The sequence below is a fragment of the Sarcophilus harrisii genome, chromosome 3, assembly GCF_902635505.1.
Source record: "Sarcophilus harrisii chromosome 3, mSarHar1.11, whole genome shotgun sequence".
NCBI lineage: Eukaryota > Metazoa > Chordata > Mammalia > Dasyuromorphia > Dasyuridae > Sarcophilus > Sarcophilus harrisii.
Genome location: NC_045428.1, coordinates 203859085 through 203877144, shown reverse-complemented (window position 1 = coordinate 203877144; position 18060 = coordinate 203859085). Strand labels below are relative to the sequence as shown.

Sequence of the window (18060 nt, the reverse complement as noted above, 5' to 3'; positions counted from 1 at the left end):
CAACAGTAATGAAATTTTTATCTAAAACTTTGAGAAAGAAAATGTACTTTTTAGAGATAGGCAGTGAGGTGGTGCAGAGAATAGAATGAAGTCACAAAGATTCATCTTTATGAGTTTCAATCTGGCCTCAGACCAATGTATGTGTGAGCCTGGGCAAGTCATTTAATCCTGTTTACCTCAATTCCTCATCTGTAAAAGAGTTGAAGAAGGAAATGGTAAAGCACTTCCATTTCTTGGCTTCTCTCCCCCCCCCCCCCCCCCCCCCCCAAAAAAAAAAAAAAAAGGGATTATAAAGAACCATACACAACTGAGCAACAATAAACTTATTGACAGATTGATTAACTACAGGATCAAAGAATGAACAAGCTGATCTCTTCTTTTGCTTTCCTCCATATTCCTAACTGAGAGCGCTGATTTCATACCCAACAGTAATTTTAAGAAAGGACCTTCAATTTCCCTCCAGAAATTTTTCTGCTGTCCTGGCTTCCCAGAATATCCACTGTATTCTTTTCCAGAGTGCCTCACTAGGAGTTTGGCTGGTTCCAGTATTTTAACCTCAACTTGTTTATCTTGGTCAGATTTCCTTATTGGCACAGACTTCTTCATTCCTCTTGGGCATAAGTGAGGGGAAAAAGAATATTTTGTAATTTTTTTTTTTTTAAGAGAAGATCTTTTTTTAGAGAGGTGGCATAGTGAATTTTGCTTTCAGGTAATGATAGGATAATTTTTAAAAAGTAGCTTAAAGTTTGCCTTTTTGCTAGAATGTTATTTTTCATGAACTCCTCCCACACATGTACATTAGGGAAATAAATGAAGTCAGAATTAATTTTGCTTTAAGGGATTGTTCCTAGCCCAAGATAAGTTGACAAATGATTTTTTTTCCACTGGGGAATATTGGGCATTCAGTATTCAAGGCAAATTAATACTGCCTATTCATTTATTATTTATCTGTGAATGAAGATAAATTTATGAAAAATTATATTCATATCAGAAAAAAAACCTGGAAGAGACTTTAAAAATTATTCTGTTATTACCTGAAAGAAAACAGAGGCCACTGTTATTGATCCTAATTATATGATGGGGAAAATTTGTTTCTCTTGGTAGCTCTATTAGAAGGTGAATATGTTTACTATATGACTGACAGTGCACTAAGTGTTGGGGATACAATCCCCCGCCCAAACAAGCATAATAATATCTGCCTTCAAGCAGCTTACATTCTAATAACCCTGGATTTCTGCTACCTTTTTTTTTTTTGGTTGTGGTAGGAGACTTCTAATCTAAATTTAAATTTTTGACATTTTTTAATTGCAATAATTTGCTAATTATTTTGTTAAACCTATGAAACATATTCTTGTATCTTAGAAAAGCAATATTAAGATGTGCTCCTTTTAATATTTTTTACATTAAGCCTTCTTGGTGGTGCTATACTTTATAATTTTTTTACATACTACTTCAAGGTACTTGATTGAATATTATTTTTCTATTGGGTGGGTCAGTATATAGGTACAAATTTTTGAATTATGACCTATAGCCATTAGTGGTTAAAGAAAAATGAAAAATTCATTTAAAACCTTCTAGATTATTTTCCCTTTTGATGTCATTTGACATCATTTAAGGAAAGCCAATAAATCAACAAACACTTAATTGCTGAGTTTTAGTGCTAGTAATAGTGGGGAAAAGAACTATATTCAATTTAGTTCAATAGACTTTCATTAATCATTACAGCGAGCATTTCTATATCCTTTAAAGCTTATAAAGCACTTTATATATATTGTCTCATTGATTTTCATAGCAACCCTGTAATATAGGTGCAGTTATTCCTATGTTACAGATGAAGAAACTGAGGCTGAAAGATTAAATAATTTGTTCAGGTCTTACTATCCAGCTAGTAAGTATCTGGTCTAAAGTAAGATTTGAACTTAGGTCTTTTTGACACCAAACAATTACAATACCCACAGCCTCATAAGCACTTGATATCTACGTTTCTGTCCTAGTTGGTAGGGATACAAAAGAAAAACAAAAGGGGCAGCTAGGTGGCACAGTGGATAGAGCACCAGCCCTGAAGTCAGGAGGACCTGAGCTCAAATCTGGTCTCAGACACTCAACACTTCTACCTCTGTGACCCTGGTACCTTAACCCAATTACCTGAGCAAAAAAGAAAAACAAAAAAGGAAAAAAAAAAGATTCTTTCCCCTCAAGAAACATAAATTATTCTGTGACTTACAATATATATACCAACATGAACGTGAGGTAATTTGAGGGGGAAAAAAGAGCTAAGTGAACAAATAGGATGACATGGAAAGTGCGCTTCCATTAAAGATGAAATAGGACGTGAATCTTAAAAGGAAGTTAACCCTTCTAGAGGTGGAAGTTTGGAGAAAGTGCATTCTGGGCATCAAGGCAAATTTGTGCAGATAGAGATTGAAGATAGAATATAGGCTCTCAAGGGAGACTTTTTAAAATGTCCACCTTGTAAACACTTTCACAGATCCTTGAGTGACAGATTATCCATTTTAAAAGGTCTTAAAAATTGCACAGTTCCTAAAGGAAATTTAAAAAATATATATATTTTAGATGCAGAAAAGCATAACAAAAATGGAAGCAACATTTCTGAATAGGTTCAGAAATTTAGAGAAGAGAAATAGTTACCAGCAATGATTTCAGGGGACTGTGCCAGCCCTAGAATTCTAAGTCCAGAGGAAAAGGAACTGGTTTAGTTTAACACATTAGCCATTGGCACAGACTGGAAATGAGAGCTGTGGTGTGAGCCCTTTTAGTTCTTCTGCACATTTCTTTGATCTAAGGGCCCATGCCCAAAGTGTTGTTGTATACAGTGCTTGACTTTCCTACCTTTGAAGATAGCTGAACGCTAGAGTTTTTTCAATTGTCACTGTCTGGGTTGGGTGTGTACCTCCCAGCAAACAGAATTTATACCTAGGTTGGAAGATATCAGAGAATTCTGTTTTAAATGGGCAGGGCAGTTTCTGCCTGTCTAAATCCTTTGTTACTTTTCCTGCCCTTTTGGAGGAGGGAAGGTGAGGGAGAGGGATGGTTACAATGGAGATATTTTGGAAGAGTTTTGCTTTTTTCCTTGGTTACCAGAAAATGTTGATTTGGTAAGGAGCAGAATTCAGGGGAGATCAAGAGCTGGTGAATATTCCATAGTAATTGGTTTAAAAGTGGGTAGTTTTCTCTTTAAAAGAAATGTCTCAGTTAATCTTAGAACCCATGTACATGTACTAGTCCAATACCTAGCCTGTATGACGTACATTTTTTTTTTTAAATTGCTCCCTTGGGCTTTTACATCACCTTTGTTTTCCAATCGATCTATCTTCCCTCCTCTATCTAGAGGGCTAATTCTTTTTTTTTTTTAATAACTTTTTATTGACAGAACATATGCCTGAGTAATTTTTTACATTATTCCTTGCACTCACTTCTGTTCCAACTTTTTCCTTCTTTTCCTCCATCTCCTTCCCCTAGATGGCAAGCAGTCCTATACATGTTAAATATGTCACAGTATATCCTAGATACAATATATGTGTGCAGATCTGAACAGTTCTCTTTTTGCACAAGAAGAATTGGATTCAGAAGGTAAAAATAACCTGGGAAGAAGAACAAAAATGCAAACAGTTTACACTCATTTCCCAGTGTTCCTTCTCTGGGTGTAGCTGCTTCTGTCCATCATTGATCAATTGGAACTGAGTTAGATCTTCTCTTTGTCTAAAAAAATCTACTTCCATCAGAGTACATCCTCATACAGTATTGTTGTTGAGGTATATAATGATCTTCTGGTTCTGCTCATTTCCCTTAGCATCAGTTCATGTAAGTTAGAGGGCTAGTTCTTATGTCAAAGAAATCAAAAGAAAGAAAAGGAAAAAAGCAATAAAAAAATTCAACCATACTACTCAACACATCAGTTTAATTCCTCAGTGTGTGTATGCACACACACATATGTATATATTTACATGTATGTGCATATCTATATAGTGCTTTCTATGTTGTTCTCTACCTTTGAAAAGAAGAGAAGGGAAATTCTTATACTCTCACTCTTCTTTGGGGCCCAGCTTAGTTATTATAATCACGTAACATTCAGTTATTTGTTTTAACAGTGTACTTGTACATTTCTGTTGTACTTTGTGTGTGTGTGTGTGTGTGTGTGTGTGTGTTTTCTGCATTCTATCACACTGTTGTTACCTAATTTCTTTCATCATTTCCCAACTAATGGGCATTTTCTTTGTTTTTATTACCTACAGTTTTAATTATTACTTAAGCTCCATTATGGGTTCACCTCAAACAAGCAAACAAATTTAAAAAAAGTATTATATATGTTAATTACCAGACTACCTCCTCCTTCTTTTCCTCACCCTATTCTTCCTCTCCTTTTCTTCCTCCTCCTCCTCTTCCCTCTCCTTGTTATCCTTTATAATTATAATGATTATTATTTCAGGACTCAGACTTGTGATTTCCTTGGTTTGGGGATTTCATCTCAAAGAATTCCCTTTTCCAGTGCAAATCAGCATCTTTCCTACAATTTGTAGTCTTTCAGGGGACTAAAAAGATTGATTTGCCAAGGGTCATCCAACTATTATGTATCAGAATTAGAAATTGAATTCAAGTCTTCCTAGTACATGTTAATTTATTCCAATACCTTCCTTTTGTAGATAGGAAAATTGAGGCAAACAACATGATTAAGTTGATGCTTAATAAATGTTGAATGATTGATTCTTGACTCTGAGTTTCAGTTGTCTAATACACCCCTTATTCTTCCTCAATAACATCAATAAGTCTAAATCTGTATGTAACAACTGAAAGCTTACTCATATTTAGGGCCTTCTTTTAGCATTTGAGATGGAGAAAAAAAATCTTTCTAAGTTTCAGAACAGAGTGGGATTGTTAGCTCTTAGAAAAGGGATAGATTAAAATATATCACATTCGGCACAAATTCATAAGAAAATGCTAGGCAGAACCAATATTCTGATAACAGGAAAACATAAAGAAGTTGTGCTGAGACAAAAAGGGCATTGTTGTTGGTTGTAGGACAGGTCTTGCTGCAAAACTTGCTTTCCAAACAGTACCTGCTGTTGATAGAAGGCTTGCAGGAAGCTTTCTGTGGTTAACCCAAGGCCCCCTGCCAGGGCTGGTGATGTAAAAGGCAGGAGTTTTAACAAAACTTTCCATTCTTTTTCGGATATAATCTGTAGCATTAAATGGGAATGAGCTTATAGGCCTGGCAACATTTTTCTTCAAGATGTGGGAGTTTAGAAGGCTCTTTAGTTATTAGTAGTATTTCTGCTGATGGAATTCTTTTGACATCTTAAACAGTACTAACATAAAACACTTTAGGGAGAGATAGGAGATTGAGTGACATGAGATTTCTAAAAAGTTCTTTTAATTTTAATTTTTTTCAATTATTTGAATGATATGCTTCCTTTCTTGTTAATTCTTTTCACCAAAAAAAGGAAGCATAAAAAAATTTTAAACACAAACCACTCCGTAACTACAGATTTATCCTGAAGTTAAATTTTATTTGAACTTATTATTGATCATTGATTTTAGACAAATTGAAAGGAATGGTGATATAAAATAAAGTATTGGATCGACAGTGCTCAAATGAGTGAAATAATTAAAGGACATTCTGGAAAAAATAAAGATTTCTTGCATACTCTTGATATTCCATGTTATTTGTCATGTAGGCTATGTATTAGTCTGAATTTAAATTCCATATTAAAGATCATAAAATGAACAATATTTCTGAACATTAGTATATTTTGGAACATTCATGCTTCTTAATTCCCAATGAGACAAAGCCATTTGAAGACGTTTTTATTTATAGCATATATTATTATAACTAAAACCACAGTTAAAAACAACAAAAAAAAATTTTAAATTACTCATTAAATAAAATTAGTAACTATGAATTTTTGAGAATGAACAATATTTTTGTAACTTTGAACAATGTTTTGAACAATATTTGTGACTTTCCAGAAGACAAAAGAAGAGCAGGTAGTTAAAAATATTATTTCCACGTACAAAGATGGTCGTTTCTTTATGGTCAGTGACTTCTTTTAATTTACACATTCACATCGCTGTTCATATAGCACTTGCCCAATAAGTACTTGATAGAGGTGGAAGGAACCTCAGCTATCATTTAGTACAATCCCCATCATTTGCATATGTGGATATTTATTCATTCAAAAGCTGGTTACTGTGGTACTGTTGTTCTCAGTTTCTTCATCTGTAAAATAAGAGTATTTGAGAAAATAATCTCATATAGTCCCATTCTGTCTTCAATCAATGATCCCAAATCCTGTGAAATTAGTTTAAAATGACAGAACCATAACTATCCCTGACAAAGTCAGGATAAGAATCCATAGCTCTTGACTCCTTGTAGGTATGTTATGACATGCTGATTTGCTAGTTGGCTGGCTAGATAAATGAATGACTGAATGAATTAGTGATTAACTGTTTGAAAGAAAGAATGCATGGATGAATTATCCTGCTAATTCTTGAACCAACTGTTATTGCTAATATTACATCTGAATCTGCTATCTTCTTTTTACTTCTTGCTGGCTGCTTTGCCATTCTGTGTAGAGATAAAGGCAGTATAAATATATACCACTTTTTAAAACTTCTAATTTTCTAAAATCTCATCTGCTTTATATTTTTAAACATTTGTGAGCAATTAAGTATAAATCAAGAAAATGTTGGTTGATGAGTCATATCTATATGTGTGTATATATACATATATATTTTCACTCTTGATTTATATATGTGTATATACACACACACACACACACACACACACACACACACACACATATTGCTAGTGGCAAAAGGTAGAAAAAAGGACTGAGAGTATTCAGAAGACTCCATGAAGCAAAGCACTTTGAAATATGTTTTAAAATATGGGATGGTCACAAAAAAAGAGACAGAAATTAAGACATTAGTCTATTTACCAATATGCTTTTTAATATAGTTTTTATATCACCAAAGTCTTTCTAAGATTCCTTCCTCTTTCCTCTCTCAGAGTTATCTCATGTAATGCTATTTTTAAGACCAAAAGGAAAAAATAAGAGGAAAAAAAAATCAACATAACTGATTAATACTTATAGTCTGAAAATATGTGCACTGTACAATACTTGTCACTACATCCTTTTTAAAGGAGTGGGGTAGAAGTGTCTTCTTGTATTACTTCTTTTGAGTCCTGTATAGTTTTTATAATTTTACAAACCTCTTTTGATTTGTGTGTATGTGTGTGCGTGTGTGTATGGTTCTGTCTGTTTATATTGCAGAAATTGTGTATAGTTTTCTTGACTCTGCTTAATTCTTTAATTCTGCGCCAGTTCATGTGTTTCTTGATACCTATCAATTGAAAGGCTTTTATTACAAGGGAAGCAGGTGGTCCTTATGGTTAGTAGCAATTTTAGCTGATATTCTGTATTGGTTATTGGTTTTTTTGGCCCTATAAAGTGTATTTGTGGAATGTCAATAGCATTTCTTACCTGCCTACATCATTGAAAGTACAAAATTGTTTCTGTAAGTACATTTGAACATATTCTTTTTATAGGAGTTTAAGGTTATATTTTAGAGTTATAAAATACTTTAGATTCATGATCTCATCTATCCTCAAAAGAACCCTCTGATAAATTTATTCACTTCAACAATTTCTTAAATGACTATTTCTTATTTCTTAAGTGACTGTTTTGTACAAAGTATGTTGTTACTGGGGATATAGTGACAAAACTAGAATGCTTCCTGCCCTCATGTAGTTTACATTTACCAGGAAAATAACATGTAACTAGTTCAAGTATCACTATAAGGTTTCCACTTTACAGATAATTAAACTTAAGTTTAATTTTAATGAGAAACTAAGCTAGTATAAGGCAGGTAAGATAGCAGAGCCTAGATTCAATCTTGGGTCTCTTGCATGAGGTATATTAATTTAAACTTTGAATAGCAGAAAAGTCAGACAACTTAAAAGGCAGGTTTAGTGTTTTATGACTTATAGTCTTTTATTCCTGTATTGCATTAGATATCAGATTCTCTGAATAGTATCTAAAGTAGAAAAACACATGAGTTTTCCTTTATTTTATGATTTTACCTCATCATGTGTCATGGTATTTCTGGTTTTCCTGTAATATCAATCTATCTCTAAAAGAAATCTCTTTTCCTGTACCAAGCTCTATATGTGGTAATAGAATCTATTAATCTAATGATAATTTAGTAGTTTTTATGGGTAGGATTTGAATTATAATATATAATTTGCTAAAATGAATTTGACTTTTAACTTTCCATTCTAAAAGTATGTGTTAGGTTACATGTGTAAAACTTACCCAGGCTTCAATAGCTCATTTCAACCTTTTGAGTCAGAACAGTATAGAATCAAAGATAGGAATGGAAGTACATCAACTATATTCTCTTCCTTTTCACAGATGAAGAAACGAGATTCACTAAGATTGAATTGCCTAAAGCCACATAAGCAATTCATTGATGACAGAGCTGGGAATAAAATCTAAAGTCTCCTTTCTTTTTGTCCAGTGCATGTTTCTGGATACCATGTTTCAGTCACAATCTCAGAATTTTATTAAATAAAGCTTTTTGCAATTTGTGGCTCAATGGGAGTAACAAAAGAGACAGAATGGAAGTTGATAGTGCATTTGGGATTCAGGATTTAAGGATGTAGGAACAGTGATCAGCTTGCTATATAGAGGAAAGACTGGGTAGATGAGATAATGTAAGTGAAAATGCTTTGAAAAAAAAAATAATCAAATGCTGTACAAATGTAAAGTGAGAAGGTGTTAGAAAGTTAACCTGCTTTTTATCTCCCATTGTTTAGGTGAAAGTTATGCCAGTGCATGGGCTGCAAAAAGAAGGGAGTCTAGTACTTAACTCTTGGCTATACTCTGTCTTTTTAAACTTTCAATAGAGAAATACTTTCTTTTCCCTTTTCCCTTTAGTAGATAGTTCAATTAAAAAAAGTACTGGATCTGGAGTCAGGAAGACATAGTTCAAAGCCAGCCTCAGACATTTACTACCTATATAACTTTGGATGTTTACTAGTTGTATAACTCTGGACAAGTCACTTAACCACTATTCAGTCTCCATTTTCTCAACTGTAAAATGAGGATAATAATAGCATTTATTTTGCAGGGTTAGTATCAGGATCAAATGAGATTATATTTGTAAATCAATTACTGCAGTACCTGGCATATAGCAGGTGCTTAATAAATACTTATTTCCTTACTTTAAAGATAGAGCTCCATTTTGTATGACAAGGAAATATGTATTTTTATAAGTGATAATTAAGTAAATTTTATCAATCATAAATGATAACACTGTGATTGCAACTTTTTAGCCTCCTAAGGTATTGCTGTTTGTTTCTTTAGAAAGTGCTATTCAGTAAACTGTTTGCATTTTTGTTTTTCTTCCCGGGTTATTTCTACCTTCTGAATCCAATTCTTCCTGTGCAACAAGAGAACTGTTCTGTCTTGCACACATATATTGTATCTAGGATATATTGTGACATATTTAACATATATAGGACTGCTTGCCATCCGGGGGCGAGGGTGGAGGGAGGGAGGGGAAAAATTGGAACAGAAGTGAGTGCAAGGGATAATGTTGTAAAAAAAATTACCCTGGCCTGGAAAGGCCAACCTTTCCTTGAATGTGATGATTAAAATATACTTTACCTTTTAAGTTTAAAAAAAAAAAGTGCTATTCAAATTCTAGTGATCCTCAAGAAATTACTCATTTACCCCTTTAGTACTTTTTGTAAATGTTTTTTCTTATACCTAATAATTATAAAATTAAAGAACTTTTATTTTAAATAATTTGAATATATTCTCATTATTGTTTCCTTATCTGTAAATGGGGAAAATAGTAGCATCTACTTTTCAGAATTGTTGTGAAAATTAATGATGTTAATAGAGGGTTTAGCACAGTATCTGGCACATAGTAGGTATTATATAAATGCTTATCCCTCCTTCCTGTGGGTTCTTTCTCCTTATAATTATACCCCGAAGAACTAAAACAGTGGCTCCTCTTGCCTAATAATTCTTAGAGGAAATGCAAACACTGAACCAAATTGTTCTCATCCGGACAGCTTGTATCTAGAGCAAATGAAAGAAAATAAATCTATTGAGGATTCCCCAATAAGGAGGGTGAAGGCAACAATAGATCATGTCATTTTAGAAACCAGAAAGGGTATAGTCAGCCAAGTAAAGTCATACTACCTCCTTTATGTTCAGGAAGGAAGCTATTAAGTATCAAAGATGTTCTGTCAACAAAATCATGCCAATACATTGATGTGTTAACCATTCTTTTGCTCTTTAAAGGTGTTTGATGTCAAAGGAACTTTATAAATTCTATGTGTTGAGTCTCATTGATTTAAGACTTGTGCTTCCTTTTTTCTTTTTATGTCTATGTTTGTGTAATGATAAGCTGTCATTCTGATTTTTTTCTTAACAGAATTGATCGCAAGATGTCAAGTGCTCATACTAATTACAAATTGGATGAAGCCCAGGCTATAATGAGTGAGCTCCGAACCATAAAGAAAGCTATTTGTACAGGCGAAAAAGAAAGGCGGGACCTGATGCAAGTAAGAATGTCAGACCATAAAGCTTTTAAACTTTATAGCCCTCCTTCACCAATTACATCTTTTTTGATATATGTAATTTTCTTTTCTAAATTATACCCTTGACTTTTGAGTTTCTGCCTTTTCTTTTCTTTTTTCCTTTACTTTTTTTTTCTATATTTAGGAGGAAAATAGCCTTTTATTAACAGGAAATAGAATAATTCTAGTCTCTATTCTTAATATTGTATTTGAATTTTCTTGATTATAGTCTCAAGTGCACTATTTAATTTTAATTTTTTTTAAATAAAAACTATTATGGAAAGAGGGAAGAAATTTGAGGAAGACTGGACTGTGCAAGGCAATTATAACATGTTTGTAGAAAAGTAAGGACCTTTGAGATTAGAATATAGGATGTAGAGTAGTAATGTGTGACATTGCCAGGAAAGTAGGTAGACCTGTTGGTAGAAAGCTTTGAAAGCTTTAAAATACTATAGTACTCTTCTTAGAAGCCTGGGAAAGTATCAAAAATCATTTTAGATGGATGAACCCATTTGTCTTTTCCATTTCTAGCCTTCATCATTATATTTTTTCTTTTAGCTACCTTTCAGAGACTCTTAACATTGTTGTCTTCAGAAGGCACTTTACAAACCAATTAAAGAATCTTTAAATGATTCTGTGGTACATAAGTTTATTGAACCACCAAAATTCAATTCAAATTTAACAAGCATCTGGTTAACATTTTTCTATATGTTAGTAATACAAGGATGAAATGAAACACTTTCCTGGTCTTGGAACAGCTTACACTCTAGTAGGAAATAAAACAAAGGCACTGGATAAATAAAATACATAGGAAAGGTAAAGACAAAGTACAATGGGAGGTGCCAATTGGAGGAGAGAAATTTTTGATTTATTGACCAACTCAGATGAATTTTTTCAAATTGAATTGTTATATATCTCTGAGTTATACTCCATTCTCTGAGAAATTAAAAAGGAGGGCAGTGAACATGTGGCTGTGAGTAGATTGCAGCGTATAGCAAGTACACAACTTTGGTATTTCTTTCTTTTTAATACATGAGGGAATTTTATTTTAGTTTTGTTTTTGCATAGAAACTTGAAATTAAAGTCTTTATTGTTTTAAAATATTTTTATTCTACATTAATTTTTATTATTGTATCATTTTATTCTAACAATAATATGTAAATTTTAAAATACTAATATTTAAAATAAAATTTTGTGTTCAAATTTTTTCCCTCTCTCCCAAGGTGATAAGCCATTTGATATAGATTATATATATATATATATATATATATATATATATATATATATATATATGCAACTATAAAACATTTCCATGCTGGTCATGTTGTGAAAGAAGAAAGAGAACAAAAGAAGAAAAAACATGAAATAATTAAAAAAAGTGAAAACAATATACTTTGAACTGCATTTAGAGTACATTAGTTCTTTATCTGTGGGTTGATAGAAATTTTCTTCATGAACCTTTTGTACTTGTCTTGGATCATTGTGTTGCTGAGAAAAACTGAATCATTTATAGTTGTTCATCACATAATGTTGCTGATACTGTAGCGGCTGAGATGAGTTATGTGATTTGTCCAAGTTTACCCAGCTTGTCCAAGGCAAATTTTTTATTTTTATTTAAAAAAATTTTAAAATAGTATTTTATTTTGCCAAATATGTGCAAAGAAAGTTTTCAACATTCACTTTTGCAAAACTTTACATTCCAAATTTTTCCTCCCTCTCTCCCACTCTTTCCCTTCCTCAAGACAGCAAGCAATCTGATATAGGTTACACATGTGAAATTCTTCTAAACATATTACTTTATTTGTCTTGCTGAACAAAAAAAGTCAGATCAAAATAGAAAAAACATGAAAGGAAAAAACCAAGCAAACAAACAAAGAACAACAAAAGGTGATAATACTATGTTTCGATCCACATTTAGTTTCCATAGATCTCTCTCTGTATGCAGATGGCACTTTTTCTCACAAGTCTATTGAAATTGAGGCAACATTTTTAATTCGGATCTTTCCAGTTGCCAATTTTATCATTCTTATCTACTGTGTCACCAAGTTATTAAAGAAACTGATAAAACTGGAAATTTTATTTATGAAAGCACAAGTCCAATTATTATCCTTTAGTCTTGCATCATTTAGTCTTCCCAACTGTTATTATTCCTATTATATAAATAAGAAAACTGAGATTCAGATTCAGTGACTTGCCAAGGATCATAAGACTGGTAAATAAGAATATGGGACAAAAACCCAGATCTCCTGATTCCCAAGTCCAGTTTATTTTTCCATGTTTACTATGCTGTATAAGATAAAGTAACATTTTCCTTTAATTTTTACTGGAGAGTATTATGCCTATCTGTTATTTTCGCTCTCCTTGAAGTCTCCTGGAATCATCAGAAGTTCCTGTAGATTTGGGCAACCCCTTTCCTCTACATTGTGGACCTAGAGAGGAATACATGAACCAGTTTCTCCTGGCCACTCTAGCTGTGAAAATTCCATTACTTCTTTATGAGTAATAACCTGAGATATCTTGGAATTACTGACTTCTAGAGAGGGTCACATTCTGCCTTAAACCTGTTTGATGAGTCTTGTGTAGAGTAGCTTCTGTATTTGATAGATTACATTAATATGGTAGGCTGAAGATCTCTATCTCAAAAACTGAGTCTTAGAAAATGGAAGAAAGTCAAGCTTTTTATTTTTAATTTAATTGTGAATAGAGGATACTAGTGGTTTCTCCTGAATGCCAGAATACATATTTACTTTTTATTTCTGGCATATGCGAAGTCATATGAAAATATTTTTTTGCCACACAGAATTACAACTGAAAAATCAGGTCAAGAATTAAGTGAACTTAGTCTGAGTTGACAGGAGACAAGTATTAAGGATAGTATTGGCTCTAAAGCATTTTATTTAACTTTAAAGGTCTTTTTCAAATTTTGTATCGTTTGCCTCTAATAGGTAGCCCAGTGTATAGTGTTGGATCTGGAGACAGGAAGACCTGAGTTTGAATTTGGCCTCATATACTTAGTAGCTATGTAATTCTGGGCAAATAACTTCACCTCTGTTTGCCTCAGTTTCCTCATCTGTGAAATGGTGATTGTAGCACATATTTTCCAATGTTATTGTGAAGATCAAATGAGAAAACATTTGCAAATTGCTTAATATGGTGCCTGGCACATAGTAGGTACCATATAAATGTTGGTTGTATCATCATCGTGATGATATAGAAAAGACTAAAGACTTCCCCTGTGGGTAGTTAGGACATCTTAGTTAAGGTATTTATTTCTTTCCATGAGCAAAACATATATTTGAAAACAAAGGTAAAAAGAAAATGATAGAATTGGTTAGAGAGTTGAAATGCCTGCCACCAACAACTTCTTGTACAAGTGCTCTGTAATGTAAAGAATATTGCCTCTGGTTATAGAAGATCGGGGATTTCTTCTTATGTGACATTAGGCAGTCAAACAACTGACACATATTTTTTAAAGTTTCTGCCCCAAATAAGCATTATCTTAGGTGCTAGGATACAAATGTGAAGAAATGGACCAAACCACAATTAGCAGGGATTCCTTTAACCTCCCTGGGACTCGGGCTTCTCATCTGTGAAATGAGGAGAATAGTTAGATGAACTTTGAGATCCCTTTGAGTTTTAAATCTCTTAATTCCATAATTTGTAAAAATAATCAAGGTAACTTTGTCAGTTTGGGCAATTTTCTTCAATTCTCTTCATCTCTAAAATGAGAAAGTTGAACTAGATCAGGAGTTCTTAATTTCTTATTTATGTCATGGACTCCTGTGATGGGGGAACCTATGGATTACCAAATAATGTTTCTAAATGAATAAGATAGACTACATAGGATTACAAAGTAAAGCAGCTATACAGAAATAAATATACCAAATAAATCCTTGAGACTGGATTTGAATTCAGTAAAACAGCTATACTGAAATAAATATACCTTTTTGGGATTAAAGTTAACAGACTCCCCCTATTTTCTATCTTTGGATCTAGGTGGGTACCTTTGGAGTAGGTAACTTTTAAGGAATCTTCTGGCTTGAATATTTATTGAAATGATGGTGATGGTGTTAACATTTACATAGCACTAATTATATGTTAGACACTAATAACTTTTTACATATCATCTTGATCCTCACAACAACCCTAGGAGATAGGTAGAATTATTAGATCTAGTTTATAGATTTAGAAACTGGGACAAACAGAGGTGAAGTGATTTGTCCAGGATTATATACCAAATAAGTCCTTGAGATTGGATTTGAATTCAGATATTCCTGATTCCAAATATTACTGGGCATAAATGTTTTCCTTGCATTCTGTGAATCCTCAAAAAAGACTTTGTTCCTCTGAAAAAGTATCTCTATTGGGATTAAATCTCATATTGCACTGGCCAATGGAGGGAAGAAGCAAAGTGAATAAGAAATACACTATTTCTTAATGATAAAAATTGCAGCATGATGATTGAGTTGCCACTAAAATAACAATGAAACAAAACCAGGACTGAAGTTGAAATCTGCTTTCATATTCTTTTTTTTTTTTTTTCTTCCCTTCTTCTATTTCAGAGCCTGGCTAAGCTTACGGATGGTTTCAGGAATAGCTGTTGCATTTCTGACTCTCTGCAAGATTTGTCCCATAATTATGGTTCACTTGGCGGTTCTTGTTTACCTCAACAATACTGTGACGCTGGTTCTCAAACTGACATCATTGGAGAGGTATGTTGGCTGACAGAGATGAAAAGAGCTTGAGGAGAGGGGGAGAAAAAAGACTGCTTTTATGTTGCCATGATTTATTCTGTTTCATTTCCCATTTTAATTTAAAAAATATTTGGGGTGTGTGTGTGTGTGTGTGTGTGTGTGTGTGTGTGTGCACATGCAACATACTATAAAGGCTAAAGAAAATGCTGATTCTCCTTGTTTCTCTACTAAACTTGAGTGTAGATGGCTCATGATTTTTGTATTTAGGATTTAGATGCCTAAGAGTTACTGAGTTTTCTTGTTGATGGTGTGAATTACAGCTGAGACTGCTGTCATTGCTGATTTTAGTGCCATCCATCTTTCCCTAAATATCCATTAAAAAGATGCTATGGAGTACTTCTTAATGTTGTTGTTGTTTAATCATATCTGGGATTTCAGTGAAATCTAGAACTCTTAGGTGAGGAAACTCCCTCCTTGAATAGTTAATTCATCTTGTGTTTTGCAATTTAAAAGTCTCTGAGAGTCGCCTCAGGGGATTGTGAGGTTAATTAAATGTGCCTAGGTTACACAACCTGCATATATTGGAGACAGTAGTTGAACTCAGATCTTCTTGATATTGACGCCAGCTTCTTATTCTCTACAGTATATTGCCTCTTATATATTCAAAATTAATTAAATTGAAATTATTTTTGTTTAAGACTTTTGGAAAAATTTCAGCAACCTTATATGAAGGTATGCCATGAATTCAGGAGTGGGATTAAGTACTGTAGCTATTGAGAGATAATCTTATCATCTTTGGAGACAGAAAAGTTACAGTCTTTTTTTCTTCTTGAAAGAACCCATTAGATTGTAAGCTCCTCCATTAGATTTTAAGTTCCTTGCAGAGAGGTAAACTGGACATTTCATGAATGTTTATTAATTGAGCTCATAAAGTTAAAATTCATATTTCTTTGATGATTTGGAGAAGTCTGATAATGATGAAATAAAATAATGTCTTTTTTTTTTAATGAGGGAAATAAATATCTCCAACAACCCCAAACAACTTTTGCTGTCAAACTCCTTTTTGTTGTGAATAACAGAGTACTTTTGTTGTGTGACTTGTAACAGGTGGGTTAACCTCTCGATCCCAGTTTTTTTATTATAAAAATCAGAAAGTTGTCTTAGATCATCTAAAAGTCCTAAACATAGAAAGACAGGAGTTATGCCCCAAAGGTGCTCACACATTAAGCCTATTAGTTATTTTAAAATGTCTTTCTGCTTTTGAAAGTTCAGTTTTCATACTTAGCAAAAGGAGAGAGGCAGCTTAGTTCAGGAGAGTGAGTCTCGGGTTTGGAATCAGAGGGTGAAGATTCAAATTCTATCCCTGATGATTGATGACCTTAGCCATCTATACCTAGATGGTATAATCTAGATTTTAGTTCTGCAAATTCTCTGAGTGTAGGTTTGTGTTTCACCACAATAAATAGAATAGGAATCAGTAATGATTCTATGCTAAGGAATGGTAGGGTAATGCTGAAATAAATAATTTAACTTATAGGAACTGACTGTCTCATTTTTAGGCTCCATGATCTTAAAAATATTCATTTGAAAGGCATTTGTTTCTAGGAAGTCATGAGTTCAAATTGCTAGGTGTGTGGCTTTCCTTGCCTTAAATTCCTGTATTCCTTGATGCCCTAGGAAACTGTCTAATATTTTATGTTCTAGATGAAATACCATCTGTATCAGTGGAGGGAATTTTCACACTGGAATTTTCCTATTTTGGGGGAAAAAATGCTATAATAAGAATATAATTTTGGTTGAGAAAAAAGAAAAGAAAAAATAGCTATGAAAGAGACTTAAAGTAATTGAGATTGTGGAACCTGGGAGAGAGACTTAAGGGATAATAATAATGTGAAATATAGAATTATTTAAAAAATGAAAAATGTTCATATCTTCTGAGAATGATACAGAAGATACTATAACTGAGTCTGTTGGACAAATATATAGTAAAATGTGATTTTTTTAAAGACAATTTTAAAATTATCTTATAATTAATCTTAGGAATTAGGTTGTAATAATAGGTGGCCTATCTGGTGTTTGGTGGTTTACAGAGTTTTTTCACACACACTCTTATTTGATCCTTTAAAAAAAAAACCCTTTGAGTAAGGTTTTGCCAATAGTATTTTCCCTATCTTGTCAAAGAGGAAACATGCTCACAGTAAAGTCATTTGTCCAGGGTTTGATAGTAATTGGACCTGAAAATTCGAGTCTTTTTACTGAATATTTGTGAAGACCGAGTTGGCACCCTAGATACCTTAGAATAAGCTGGAGTCAGGATAAGCAAAAGTCCTTGGTCTTTATTCTTAATCTTTAGGGGTAGAAGTGAATTGGATGGATGCAGGATCTCTACAACCTCTCCTCTTCATCTCTGGCCCAAAAGTGACTCTGGCTCATCTTACGCCACCCCCTAGTCCCTCCTACATTTCTCTGTATACACCAATTATTGAGCCAGCACAGGATAGTGGGAAGGGCCATTTTCCAAACATATGCTTATAGAGTATTGTCCAATTGGTAGTTAGCCTTAAGGGCTCAGTTGTCCAATCTCAGTGCATCAACTCAAGAATTTCAGCCCTTTACAAATGTCTATCTTCTTTCTACTATATTTAACCTCTTTAGAAAAAAGGACTCAAGAAATCTAATTCTCTGGGAGTATTTAAAAATGTTATGTTCTGATTGGATTGGGAAAGTATGTGTGTGACCCAGTCCTAGAAGTCT

At 33.3% G+C, this 18060-nt stretch overlaps 1 protein-coding gene across 2 annotated transcripts in view; it reads left to right on the top strand.

Annotated features, from left to right (window-relative positions):
- Positions 1-18060, top strand: part of WWC3 (WWC family member 3) — a 184519-nt gene that overhangs the window by 104360 nt on the left and 62099 nt on the right. For both annotated transcript variants that reach the window (XM_031959008.1, XM_031959009.1), the window contains 2 exons: positions 10468-10597; positions 15175-15324. In XM_031959008.1, coding sequence (XP_031814868.1) covers positions 10468-10597; positions 15175-15324 — 280 coding nt within the window. The remainder of the gene's footprint in view (positions 1-10467; positions 10598-15174; positions 15325-18060) is intronic.